Consider the following 12,446-nt stretch of genomic DNA (forward strand, 5'->3'; position numbering starts at 1 on the left):
CCTTATCCTGAGGCTCAGTTTCCTCAGCTGTGAAACTAAGATATCTATCCTGTAACTGGTAGACTAATGTATGGGACAAGAAGTGGCAACAGAGATGGGTGGAAACGCTTATCCTCACCATGCAGGCTCCACCCCACCTAAACCCAAGAAGCACCAGCCTCAATGGCCTCACCATTCTGTTTATTCAAAAGCTTCCCATGGACATGACATCACCATACTCAAATTCTTCTTAGTTTCTTTATTAGTTTTTCAGCACAGTTAACTCTTTCTACGTTGACAAGCATTTTTGTTTTCCATTTTGTCATTTCCAAGTCTTATGACATTATCCACTAGAATACACAAAATTAGTCTCTTCACTCTGTACAGAGAGGAAAATAATAAACTCCATTCAAAGTTCACTTTGACCAGAGACAACCTCCAATGGACAACCACACACAGGAGGACCCAATATACATATATAATGTGTAGATATTTATAGATATCTCATCTGAAAGAACACAGGAAAAAAAAAATCCAGGACTTGCAGTGCTATCTACAGTAAGAGGGAGTATTAATTCTACCAGCTTTTCAAACAGTCACATTCGATATTCAAAGGAAGCACGTGAGTGAATAGAAACTGGGGACAGACTAACACTCCACCAGGCTCTAGAGCAGTCTCATAATGGCTTAAGATTACAGAAGGGGGGTGATATGTGCAGAGGAAATGTGGATGCAGGTGTCCTCTCAGCCTCAGAGCACCCCCTCCACTTCCCCCAGCCCTGCATTTTTCATGGCTCTCCCCTCTTTTCACTCGTTTTGGGGTTTGTAGCAATTGATTGAGGCTCTGAGACAAATGGCTTCTGGTTTCTGGGCCAGGAGAGTCTACCTGGTAAAGTAGTAGAAGGGAAGTATATGGCACAGGCCTGGGCTTTAGGGCACAGGAGAGGGCTGGGGTGTGTGAGAAGCCTTTCTCCTCTGCCTGGCCCTTGTTCAGTTGAGGAATCTTCACTTCCCACCCCAGGATCCAGCAAGCCTCGGCCCGAGCCCACTCCAGTAGGCTGACAGTGATGGGGCCCATGGAAGTCTTGCTACCTTGGACCATTTCTCTCCAAATAAACCCTCTTACTTAGTGATGCCTATGTGAAGTGCTGGCATCACTTTACCATAACTCTCCCTAGAAACACCATGTTTCGGGCGGCCCTCGCCATCCTGCTGATTGGGTTGTCCTCCATGGAGCCTGGGAGCAAAAAAGGGCCTATTGGGACTTTCAGCCACTGCTGCCTCTGGCCACGTGCTGGCTCCCAAAGGCAGACAAACACAAGTTCTCAGGGGTGCACCCAATCCTCACTGGCTATCCCAGCCTTGAACCTCAGCCCCCAAGTCAGGTCCCTATGGAGATGGAGAACCAGGAGACTCTGCTTCAGGGCCTTGGCTCAGAAATGCGACAGGGCTGGAAGGTGGTGGAGTGTGTGGGCTGAAAGAGACAGTCTGTGGGGTTTCTGCCCTCAATGTCCTTCATGTTCTGTTTTTCTTGGACAAAGAAACTCAGGGGCTTTAGCCCCTGCCTGCCTGGCCCTACAGCACTAGGCTGCCAGGAAGCACCAGCGAAACAGCTGCCTGGTCGGAGCGCCCCCTTGTGGCTACTGTTCAGATGATTGTCACATGTGCTACAAGACAGAAACAGATGTGCTTAGTGGAGGGGCTGGGGTGAAAGGGGCCTGCAGAGCTCCAGGGCTCCTCACGTCCCAGTGTTCCTTGCTGCTGTCTCCTGATTCTCACGTGAGTGCCTGAGCTGGACCCCATGCTCCTGCTGTCCCAGCAGCCACCACCTCAAAACCCCGTCCCATCTTTAAACACGCTTGCCCAGGGTGTCATCATCACATGCTCTTTCTTTAATCCAGGATATTACCCTGGATGCTGGCCAGAGAAGGACTCAGAGTCTTTCCTTAGCTGATCCCCTTCACCCTGACCCCACCCTGACTGTGCCAGATGGTAGGGAGTTGGAAGAGAGGGGTCTGAGTTGCCCAAGTTAACAAGGTGAGTGAGGTGGGGATAGGGAAGAATGAGCCCCTCAAACCATCTGGAGATTTCTGTAGCATCTAAAATGGATCCTCTCCGCTTTTTAAACAAAAGAGAAGCAACCCTATTTCCTCCCCTTCGCCCTCACAAAAATAAACTAAAGGGAAAAAGGAGCCGGTGAGAGGATGGCAGTGGGACATTGATGCGGGCAGGGGCACGTGGGTGTCTTCCGGGGACCCAGGGCTTCAACAGGACACCTCCATGGTGTGGTTGACCTGGCCCAGCCCCTCGCTGCTCTCCGAGTGGGTACAGGCCTGTGGGCGGCTGCCATCCACCGAGCTGGCACTGGTGAGGGACGCGGTGCGAGAGCGGGCAAGACGGGTCATGCTGGCGGAGGGCACTGTGGACAGAGACGGGGCCAGGCATGAGGGCCAGCAGGCGGGCGGAGGGCCAGCAGGCGGGCGGACTCACACAAGCAAAGCGGCCAGCAAGACCCGTTCTTCCATCGGCACAGACGCCTTTCCCAAGCCAGGGCTCTGGCATCTGCTCTGTCAAGGCCAACGCATGCGATGCCAGTGACAGTAAGGGGGCCAGTGGGGCGGGGGCTGGGGTCACAAAGGCCAGCAGAACCCTCTCAGAACAGCTGGCCGGAGCTACGGCCAGAACAGACATCCTTGAGCTGGTGTAGAGATAGAACATTATTTCAACTATGCCCCCCTCAAGAGGACGGTGCGACAGGAAGAGGACTACTTCTGTAAAGGAAGACAAGGTGTGATGGCCTCAAACTGCCCTAAATCCCATTTTCGCCCTTATTCAGAGTTTCACAAGCAAGACTCAGCCCTCCTGAACTCAACCAGCCACCTGTCTGGCTTGGGCATGGTCGGGTACCCCTGTTTGCGGTACTGCTTCCAGAGCCGGGCCTGAGCTCAACCTCTGAGAAGGTCTGGTTCCACCTGCCAAAGCTCTGCAAGCCATAGCCCATGGCAGCCGAGAAGCAAGACTGCTCTAAAACCCAGCCAATCTGGAGCCCTAAAATGGGAGAGAGCCCACGCAGCTCAGGAGCTATGCAAGAGGACTCGGGCTTCGAAGTTGAGCAGGACACAGGAAGGTTCCAAACCACAGCAAGATGCGGCCTGGCTCAGCACTGCGCAGAGGAAAGAGCAGGGGAGACGGGTGGGGCGGGAGCTTTCCATGCATCAGGAGAGGGGTCACGGGGCTACCTGCTCCTCCACTCAGCCTTCGGTCCTTCAAGTATGCAACTAAGAGAGAAGACAGAGCCGGAAGGGGGCGGACAGGGGGGAGACAGAACACGGGTGAGGAGCGTGGTCCTGCGAGGCAAGGATGCTGAGATGGACCAGAGATGAGATGAAACAACAGGCACAGAGGGCTGGGGGCAGGGCCAGGGCCTCAGGAAGCCCACTCCTGCCCACCCACCAAGCAGCAGCCACGGGAGGAACCACAGCACCCACTGATCTCAGCCTGGCCCTAGGAGCCCTGACAGCAGTGTGGGGCCACTCATCTCAGGCCTGCCTCTCCAGCGTGGGCTGGGGCACTGAGGGGCCCTCACTGCTTGCGGGGCCTCAGTCTCCCTGTGCAACCTCCCACAGCCCTCCCAGCTCCTAGGCTGCCTGCTGGTATTTCTCCGGGACCCTGAACACTGGAACAGCCCCTGACAAGTGTTGCTCATCCAGCCATCCCCCAGATGTTCCCTGGGTGTGTCCTGTGCTCGGGGCTCGGCGCTCCCGCTGTGGCTCGCTGTCAGCCTTCGCCCTTCATTGCCCTATTTCTGCACAGAGAGGCTGGCGGGCCCCTGGGAGCCGGAGGAAATTCTATTCCTGGATGTGCCCCCCGCCTTCCCACACAGGCCTGTCCTCCCAGAGGGACAAGCTCCAGAGGCTGAAGTCTGAGGGGAACCAAAATTCAGGAAGAGGAAGTTTGCTTCCAGCCGGAACCAGGTGTGTCGGGGAGAGGGGTCAAGGAGATTCGTGTGTGTATGTGTTGGGGGCCTCACAAGCACAGCTGGGGAGCCTCATCTCTGCACAAGGGGAAGTCTGGAGGCGGGGCGCCGGTGCTCTCTGTACCCCCTATTACCCTAGGATCTTCAGAATGCCCCCCATGTTCAGCTGCCTTCAGCTCTCCTCACACCCAGGTGGCCCCACGTGCCTTCCCCGGTCCCCAGACTCCAAGTCCACTCTTCTGATGCACATCTTCTGATGCACATCTCCCACCTGTGACAGAAGCCTGCTCAGGTGCTGTAGGCTCAGCAAGGGGTGGGTGGTGTGTATGACTCACCTTCAGGCAGCTTCTCCGGCAGGACCCAGCCTGGGCCCTGGTTCCCCAGGCCCAGCTGTGCCATGAGAATGGTGCCCCAAAGCCTCCCCAGGGTCCAGGAGAGCTGGGCATGGCCTGGGATGATGAACTTATATATAACTTAGGTAGAGATGCCCTGGCAAGTCTTTGGATGTCCCTGGCTGCAGTGGGGACCATGTAATGAGAATGATCCAGCATCCAGGTCCCCCGTGCTACAGACCTCATCTGCCCCCAGCCTGCTCAGCACCACCTGGCAGGTGTGCCAGCCCCACCTTGCCGCCTGCCACCAGTCTGTGGGATGGGGTGAGGGAGGTGTACTTACTGTAGCCCATGCCTTGCAGGAAGTATTTAAAGGCTTCAGTCAGCTTCCCGGGCTGCAGGAAGGAGGAACAGGTACATGCTATGACTGGCTGCCTAGGAACGGGCAGAGGGGAGGCTTCCCCCACCCCAGGGTAGGTAAGGGAAGGAGGGCCAAGAGTCTCACCTGTGTGACCTGGGGCAGCCCCCCGGAATCTGCCATCTGCAGGGGAGAGAGGGGAGTGAGCTAAGCAGGGGCCACCCCACACCTTGCCTGGCCCTCACACACCTGGGTAGGCTCCACTGAGCAGACATACCATCCTGCTCCCGCCCTGGCTGGGCCCACAGTTGGGGGAGGTGGCCCAGGGCTGGGGAGGAGGGCCTCACCTTCAGGAAGGTCGTGGTGGTTGGGTCCAGTTTGGAGTTGCACTCAACCTGGGGACAAGGAGCCAGCTTCAGCAGAGCAAGACAGCCCCAGCCCCTGAGGGTATCAGGGGAGCCCCTGCCCCACTTGCTACCTCAGGTTCTATCCCTGAGCTTGGAGGTTCTACTGGTAAGGCATGAGAGCAGGGGGCAGACACAGGCCAGGACCGAGGCTCTGGCTAAGACTGCCCCCCCTCCAGCCGCCTTCTTAAAGACCAAGCCTTCTGTGGGGCCTGAAGCCCTTGAACTCCCCTCACAAGTGCTGGGAGGGCTGGGCAACGTCCTCATGAGGACCCAGGACCACCTTGGCAGGAGCGGCTGGGCAAGCGCCAGGGACCACAGGAGGCGGGTGTTGAGGTGAGATGGCCGAGGCTCAGCAGCAGCCAGGCCTCTGCCTGGGCCAGGACGGCCAGCGCAGCCCACACACCTGCTCCCCCAGCACCCCAGGCACAGGAGTGAAGTAGCTTCCTGCATCCTGAGGGCTGCCCAGGGCACTCCTGGACCCCTGACCTGTGATGAGGGGGACATGAAACCCCCAGGCTGCCTGCTCCCAGAGTTCCAACAGGAGAGGTGACACACGGTCCCCAAACGTAATGGGTACAAGTGGTAGTCAAAGGGGGACCACCGTTGTGCTCAGGAATTACTTATTTCGTAACAAATGAATCAAATTTTAGAGAAAAGAGATCTTAGTCTCTGGGCCTGAAGTGTGTAGAGACTAACGTGGGGCTGTCCTGCGGGAGGGCAGAGGGGCCCCCAGGTGGCCTGGCCCTGGCCCCAGCTCCCCCTGTCTCCACGCCTCCCTCATCTGAATGACTGGGGGCTGCGCCAGGCGGTGATGCATGGCAAGATGGTGGGGAAACGGGGTGAGGAGCCCACCATTCAGTGCCTGTCCCTGAGGTTTCCAGGGCTGGGTCAAGAATTGGCCAGAGACCCTCCCTCTTGCTGTCCCTCCCCCCACCAAATCAGGGCATACTCCTTCACTCACCACCCCATCCTCAGCAGGCGCATTATCTCCAACCACCAGCATCACGGGGCAGCTGCAGACACAGAGAAAAAGGGTTGTCTGGCTTGGGAATGGGGAGTGACACAGGCATGGGTAGGCTGGAGGGCAAGCGGGCACTCACCGGAGTGTCTTGGCATTGGGCACTGTTCCAGGCCGGTTCATGTCCAGGTCTCTGCGGCTATGGGGAGAGGCAGAGGTGGGCATTGCAGGACTGGATGGGGTGTGTGTCCCCAAGCCTGACACTGCTATATTTCAGCCATCCCCCTACAATGACAATTAGGGTCCAACATCCCTGGAAGCCCTGGGATGGTCCCAGAGTTGGGGCTCAAGGTCATCCAGTTGTCTCAACAGTGGAACAAGGCTTTACAGATCCCAACTGGTAAAACGGGGAGACAGGGACCTGTTCAGCATAAACAGAGGTCTTAGGGCTCCCCATGTGTGACTTCTTCCCACACCCCCAAACTCATGCCAGATGGGCCCTCAAGTTTGGCTCTCCCTCCTTGGATGGGCACCACCACCTGTGCTGTGGGATTCCCCGGCCTCTCACTCTCCATTGTTTCTCCAGCAGCCTGCACATAGCTGGTGCTTAGTAAATATTTGTAGAAAAGGAAAGGAGAGCAGGCGAATAGGGAGGCCTAGCTGCGTCCCTGCAGGCGACCTCCAAAGGGGCTCCAAGGAACACAGCTTGAAAACCACCGATTTCATCCAAACTCCTCCCCATTTATAGATGTCAACACTTGGGCTCACAGTTGTTGGGGGATCACGGATGTCCCGTGTCCCTCACTGTTCCCGCTGGCAACACCCCAGGGAGGAGAAGGAATGGACGAGCCCAGGGACCAGAGTCTGGAGCCCTGCTCCCCTTCTGCCCCTCATGTGGTGTCAGCCTGGGCAAGAAGTGACCCCTCTTGTAGGCTTAACCGTCTACACATCTACACACAGGACAGCGTGTCGCCTGCCTGCTCTCACGCAGTTGTAGTGCAGGGTCCCTCGAGAGGAAGCTCTGTGTCAGGGCCCCGCCCACACCTGTTGTACATGTTCCAGAAAAGCTGCAGGTTGGCCTGGTTCACCACGTTCCCGATTTGCTGCCGGTAGCTCTGCACCAGCTCCGTGTTGCTCACCAGCTCCTCCTGGGCCCAGGGGGACAGACAAGATGAACGGGGCACACATGGGAGTGGACAGACGGGGACGTGGGCCCGGGGGCTCATGCAGCTGTTCCTGCCAGAGCAGCGTTTGCCTGCTCCTGGCAGGACAGGGGACGGGGAAGCTCCACAGAGCTGTGGGAAGAGGCCTCCCCCATCTGTCTGTGAGATGCCTCAGCACAGTGGCGGAAATAGAGGACAGAGTGAGACAGGTCAGAGGCCACATAACTCCCGACTGCCTCCTCCTGCCCAGCTGGGAAGGGGATAAGTCCCCAGCACCCCCGGGAGTGAGCAGAACCAGGCGCTTCGCAGTGGCCGAGGCTCCCCGAGACCCCCAGCCCTGCCAGCCCTGCTCCTGTGTGAGGATGGTCCCACCTCCTTACCTGGCTGAAGAGGTGGGATAGCACCGTGTCAGGTAGTGTGCTAGTCAGGCCAGAGAGCTACAGACAGAGGTAGAGGCCAGTGTGAGAGCGGCCCCGCCCCACCCCCACCCCCCGCCAGGTGGACCACACCCACCTTGGTGGCAGCCCAGTCGATCCAGCCTTTGCCATTGGGGTCAATATTTATCAGCACCAACCCCTCCACCAGGTCGGGGAAGATGAGCTGCCGTGAAAGGAAGACAGGACTGGGGGGTGGGACGAGGTGCAAGAAGTCCCAAACTTCCCACCTAGAAAACAGGCTGTAAAATTCTGGCCCTGCCTGTCTCACGGGTGGTTGGGAGGGTCCCAGGAGAAGGTCACACACACTCTATAAGGACTTCAAGAGGCCACTGATGGTGACAGCTGGGAACCTGCATGGGCTCCACTTCAGCTGCCCCTGCTCGTCCTCCTCCCCACCCACAACCTTCCAAAATTCTTTGCTTCGTTTCGAATCTATGCCTCTCTCACTGTTTTTCACCCCTTTTACTATATCTTTAGAAATGCTGCTGTTATAAAACTGAGGATTAAACGTCTTCAATAAAACATTTTGTTTCTTTGCTTTTACAGACAGCAAAGCTGTGGTGGTGTTAATTATGTGAGAACCAAAGCCTGTTTTGTTAGACATGGTAAAGGAGACCTGCCTTTTCTGTGCACCTGTTTTCAGGTGTTTAGAGGGTGACATACATACAATCCTCAGGTCATGTCAAATTTGGGGTGGCAGGGAATGGTCTACAGTGAACAAAATGGTGAAGTGTTGAAATTGAAACTGGAGGTTGAAAATTCTATTTCTTTTTGAATAGTTTGAATCCTGAAAAGTTTTTGTTTTTAGAGATGAAAAATTTGTGGGCTCCTATCCAACATGATGTTTCTGAAATGTGACTTTCTTTAAACTTTGCAAACTTAACATAAGCGTACTTTTTGGTTAAAACATGACTCATGTTTAAATATTACCCTAACCAGCGAATGAGTGGTTAGGATCATCCTTATTTATTAGGTATATAGTTTGTTGCTAACAGACATTTTGGCTTCTGATACCAGCTAAGTAAGTTATAGTTTACAGTCTTTCGAGGAAATGTAGGGGAAAAGTAACCCCTTTTTTAAAAAGTTAATTTCTTTGGAGGAACACAAGAAAAATGGGCTTTTCTAAGTGAAGAGAAAGTGGGGAGAGGAGGAGAAGGAAGAGGAGGCAAGTTCCTGTAGCTGAAGGGGTGGCCCGAGGAAGACCAGGCCTGGGATGGGGATGGGGGTAGGAGACTCACTGCAAACTTGGCCAGCACATAGGCTCCAGCTCCCACACCAATGCCAATCACGTACTTGAACCTGGTGGAGAGCACAGTTGGTCACTCTAGAGCTAGGGGTGCCATTTCCCATGAATGCCATCCAGAGCAGACCCCACCCACAGCCCTCAGCCCTCAGCAGGAGCCTGGTGGCTCTGTGGTGATGGTGGGCGTTCCCCAGCCCCCAGCACAGGGGCAGGGGCTGGGGGGACTCACCCAAAGTGCTGCACCACGCTGGGGAGCATGGCGGCCAGCTGCTCCATGGAAGGGAACTGGTACCTGCAGACAAGAGGAGGAAGTCAGGGCCAGGTGTGGCCTGGAACACAGAGCTGGGGAAAGCTGGAGGGGATCCAGGGAACCTACCCCTGAGGAAACTGCGACGCCCCCACCTGCTGGCCCGGAGCGTCCACGTGGCACACCACAAAGTGCTTCGTGATCTCCTGCATGTCCTCAAAGTTGAAGAAGGTGTTGAAACACAGCTTGTCTGCAAAGATACACGTCTCAGCTGCGGCTGAGCAGAGGGGCGGGGAGGCCTGTGGCTCTGACGGAGGGCGAAGCAGAGGTCTCAGCCTCACATCACGGTCCAGTGGGGAAACCAAGAGCCAAACGGCTCAGGGCACAGAGCCACATGTGGGCACGGATGTGCAGGGGCACGGTGTGGAGGGAGGAGAGGTCTCACTGCTCGGGCAGATTCGAGGCAGGGGTGCACTTACGATTGAGGCCCACGTCATGGTAGGTGAGGATGGCCGGGCGGTTCCCCTTGGGGGAGCCCCGGATCACCACGTGCAGAAGGCCATAAGGCGTCTCGATGTCATGTTCCTGGAGGGGAGAGGCAGTGCTGGACTGGGCAGCCCCTACCCCTGGCTCTCTAGGGAAAGAGGCTGTGGGGCCTGTGGTGCGGCCTCCATGCCCCACGGGGGGGGGGGGGATATCCTGTTCGTGGAGCCCGGAAGACGCCGTAACAGATGGAAAACCCCTCCCCAGGGGTGTTTGGCACAGGGACAGGAACTGGTATGCACAGGAGAGTTCTGGTCCCCTCTGCAAACCAGACAAGGGGGTGAGCAGCCACTGCCACGGCCCAGGCCCAAGCCCTGCTGCACTCAGCCCTCCAGGGTCCAGTGAGGCCCGTTCTCCCCATCTCACTGCTGCCCCCCCCAGGACAGCTCCGCCACCCAGACTGAGTTCTGCCCTTACCATGTTCCTCCCCGCCTTGGAATCCTTCAAAGGCTACTGCTCCTGAAGGCTAATCACCTCAACAGCCGGGCCTAGAATACTCGGTACCACCCCCAGGCCGACCAAGCCCAGTCTCCAATCCTTACACCTGGTCCCACCTCCAGGCCGCTCCTTCCACCTCGAAAACCACTCCCTGGGGTCCCCAAGGCCTCAGGGAGGGCCTGGTTAGACACCCCCCTTCCAAAGGCCTTCTTCAGTGGCCACTCTGGGATACTCCAGTGTTCACGCCCTTGGATTTGCTGTTCGGGGTTGTTAGTGTTTCAGGAAGCAGGAGCTGGATACTGCGGGTTCAAGACTCGCTCTGCCCCTTACAGTGACTCTGAGCAGGGTACACCACCTCTGTATGCCTCAGCCACCCCTTCCTGAGCCATCTCAGAGGGACGCTGTAAGGACTAAGGCTGATATCTGCGGAGCATTTGGCACTTGGAGAAGGACCCAGAAAAGGGGCTGTTGTGCTGGGGTATCCCTGAGCCTGGGGAGGCACTCTGCTGGCTGATCCCTCTGCAAACAGGTCACTTTTGGCCACTCAATGGGGAACTCCACAAGGGTCTGTCAGAGCTGAGTAAACAGAACCCAGGAGCCCTGGGGGTGGCCCAGTGAATTGGAGGTGGGGTTAGGGTCAAGGACAGGAAAGGAACAGCACATGACTGAGCACCTACTGGGTGCCAGGTGTCTGTAAAACAGAAGCTTTTCCCCCCTATTGTGCACATGGGGGACGCTTAGGTTCAGAGAGAACCTAAGTTCCTGACCCGGACAGGAGAGGGGAGACAGGAGGCAGAAGATAGCTTCTTGAGGACCGGCCTTTTGGGTCTGGGCTCAGAGGACCCCTGTCCAGGCCTGTGTCTCCAGCGGGGAGTGACAAGATGGTACCAACCCCAAGGCCAAAGGCCACACCCTGGAGCCACACTTCGGCTGTGAGGCCTTGTTAGATGAGCCCTGTTGTCTCTGGGTGGACCTACGTCCATCACAGCCTCCCCATGTCCCAGGCCCGTCCTCCCGCCAGGCCATCAAAACAAGGAACACCTCCTGCTCAGTGTCCACTGATTGAACACTCTTCTCTCCTCTTCACAGGGATCCAAGCCACAGAGGAGCAAACTCAGGCTGGGAAAGGAGAAATTACTTGCCCAAGGTCAAGCCCAGAGAGGGCAGGGCAGGCCTTGCCGGGTGCAGGCCTCAGGGGTATGCGCTGAAGGCTGCCTTTCTGAGGAGATCAAGCTCCACCCAAGACACCGCCGAGCAGGCAGCCAGAGCAGGGAGCCGCTACGCAGGGGCTGGTCCCTGCTGCATCCCCCACCCCCACACTCTGGGCTCTGGAGGGCCAGGCAGGGGCACAGTGCTATGGAAGGCGTGGCTGGAGGGCAGGAGGGGCACCCATTGCACAATAGCTGCATTGCGCTTCCTGCGGCACGAACGGCAGTCTCGCAACACGGAGTCACCCCCTCGCCCTTTCAGGCACAAGTCAGGGCCCAGAATGGCAGTCTTCCACACACAGACCACCCGTGGGTGTATGTGATGGGGTGTCTGTCCCCTCCTGGCCCTGGTGTGACTGCCCCATCGCCATCCCCTGGGCGGCGGGACTGAGTGCGGTGCCTGCTCCACTAAGGCTCAGCTTCCTGGGCACGGGAAGGGCGGGGACGAGAAGGGCTGTCCGGAGCATCGGCCCGGTTGCCCCAGCTGCGCGCGGCCCAGTGACCTTGGCTGACCCCTCCCGCAGAACCAGGAGCTCAGACCCAGTTCCTTCAGATAGAGGCCCAGTGTCCAGGTCTCGCTAGGAGGTGCATACGCGGGGCGCCCTAAAGGTGGCAGCCGGACGCGCTCGGAGCCCCCAACTCCCAAGACCGACCGCTCCCATTGGCTCCCAGTGACGTCAGAGCCCGCCCCCAGCCCCCAGTTGGGCACCAGCCGGAGGCACTGCGGCAGCTAGTCCCCCCTCGACCTGTGCGTCTCCCCTCGTCCGTGACCTTGAGGGCTGCGGGCCTTTGGAGCTGAGTTTCAGCGCCCGCGCAGGGGTAGAGGGGTGGGAGTGTGGAAGGGCAAGTGCGATTCTCCGTCACCCGACTCAGTCATTCAGCGGGGAGGAGGGGAGGCCGACGCGGTGGTCCGTGGTCTGCGGACCCGGCAGGGCGGGAGGGAGTGACAGGTGGAGGGATAGCGGTGCCCCGCCTATCCCTTATTGAGCAAGAACAGCACCCGGGGGCATCGCTGCCCAGGGCGGGAGGAGGCGCCCTGCCGCCCACCTGGGCCCCCCACCCCCGGCCCCGCAGGCTGATGGCTCCAGCGTTGCCTTCCCTCACCCACAAAATAAGGCACCGCGACCCCTGCGCGTCTCCTCTCCCGCAGGGACCTC

General features: G+C 57.7%; 1 protein-coding gene across 15 annotated transcripts in view; it reads right to left on the reverse strand.

The window, feature by feature from the left end:
- Window positions 1-223: 223 nt before the first annotated feature.
- The window catches only part of NDRG4 (NDRG family member 4), a 39,479-nt gene continuing 27,256 nt past the window's right edge, over window positions 224-12,446 (reverse strand). For 5 of the 15 annotated variants that reach the window (XM_074314791.2, XM_074314790.2, XM_074314789.2 and 2 more), the window contains 14 exons: window positions 9,580-9,685; window positions 9,230-9,350; window positions 9,083-9,145; window positions 8,849-8,909; window positions 7,687-7,773; window positions 7,554-7,610; window positions 7,055-7,158; window positions 6,153-6,209; window positions 6,014-6,065; window positions 4,993-5,040; window positions 4,793-4,828; window positions 4,631-4,682; window positions 3,219-3,342; window positions 224-2,398 (listed from right to left, as the gene is read on the reverse strand). In XM_074314791.2, the coding sequence (XP_074170892.1) occupies window positions 2,143-2,398; window positions 3,219-3,342; window positions 4,631-4,682; window positions 4,793-4,828; window positions 4,993-5,040; window positions 6,014-6,065; window positions 6,153-6,209; window positions 7,055-7,158; window positions 7,554-7,610; window positions 7,687-7,773; window positions 8,849-8,909; window positions 9,083-9,145; window positions 9,230-9,350; window positions 9,580-9,685 (1,224 nt within the window). In that variant the 3' untranslated portion in view covers window positions 224-2,142. The remainder of the gene's footprint in view (window positions 2,399-3,218; window positions 3,343-4,630; window positions 4,683-4,792; window positions 4,829-4,992; window positions 5,041-6,013; window positions 6,066-6,152; window positions 6,210-7,054; window positions 7,159-7,553; window positions 7,611-7,686; window positions 7,774-8,848; window positions 8,910-9,082; window positions 9,146-9,229; window positions 9,351-9,579; window positions 9,686-12,446) is intronic. The other 10 variants (XM_074314797.2, XM_074314796.2, XM_019754871.3 and 7 more) reach the window with 3 other exon arrangements.

Source organism: Rhinolophus sinicus, chromosome 8 (assembly GCF_057876585.1).
Source record: "Rhinolophus sinicus isolate RSI-liver-muscle chromosome 8, RSI-T2T, whole genome shotgun sequence".
Taxonomy (NCBI): Eukaryota; Metazoa; Chordata; class Mammalia; order Chiroptera; family Rhinolophidae; genus Rhinolophus; species Rhinolophus sinicus.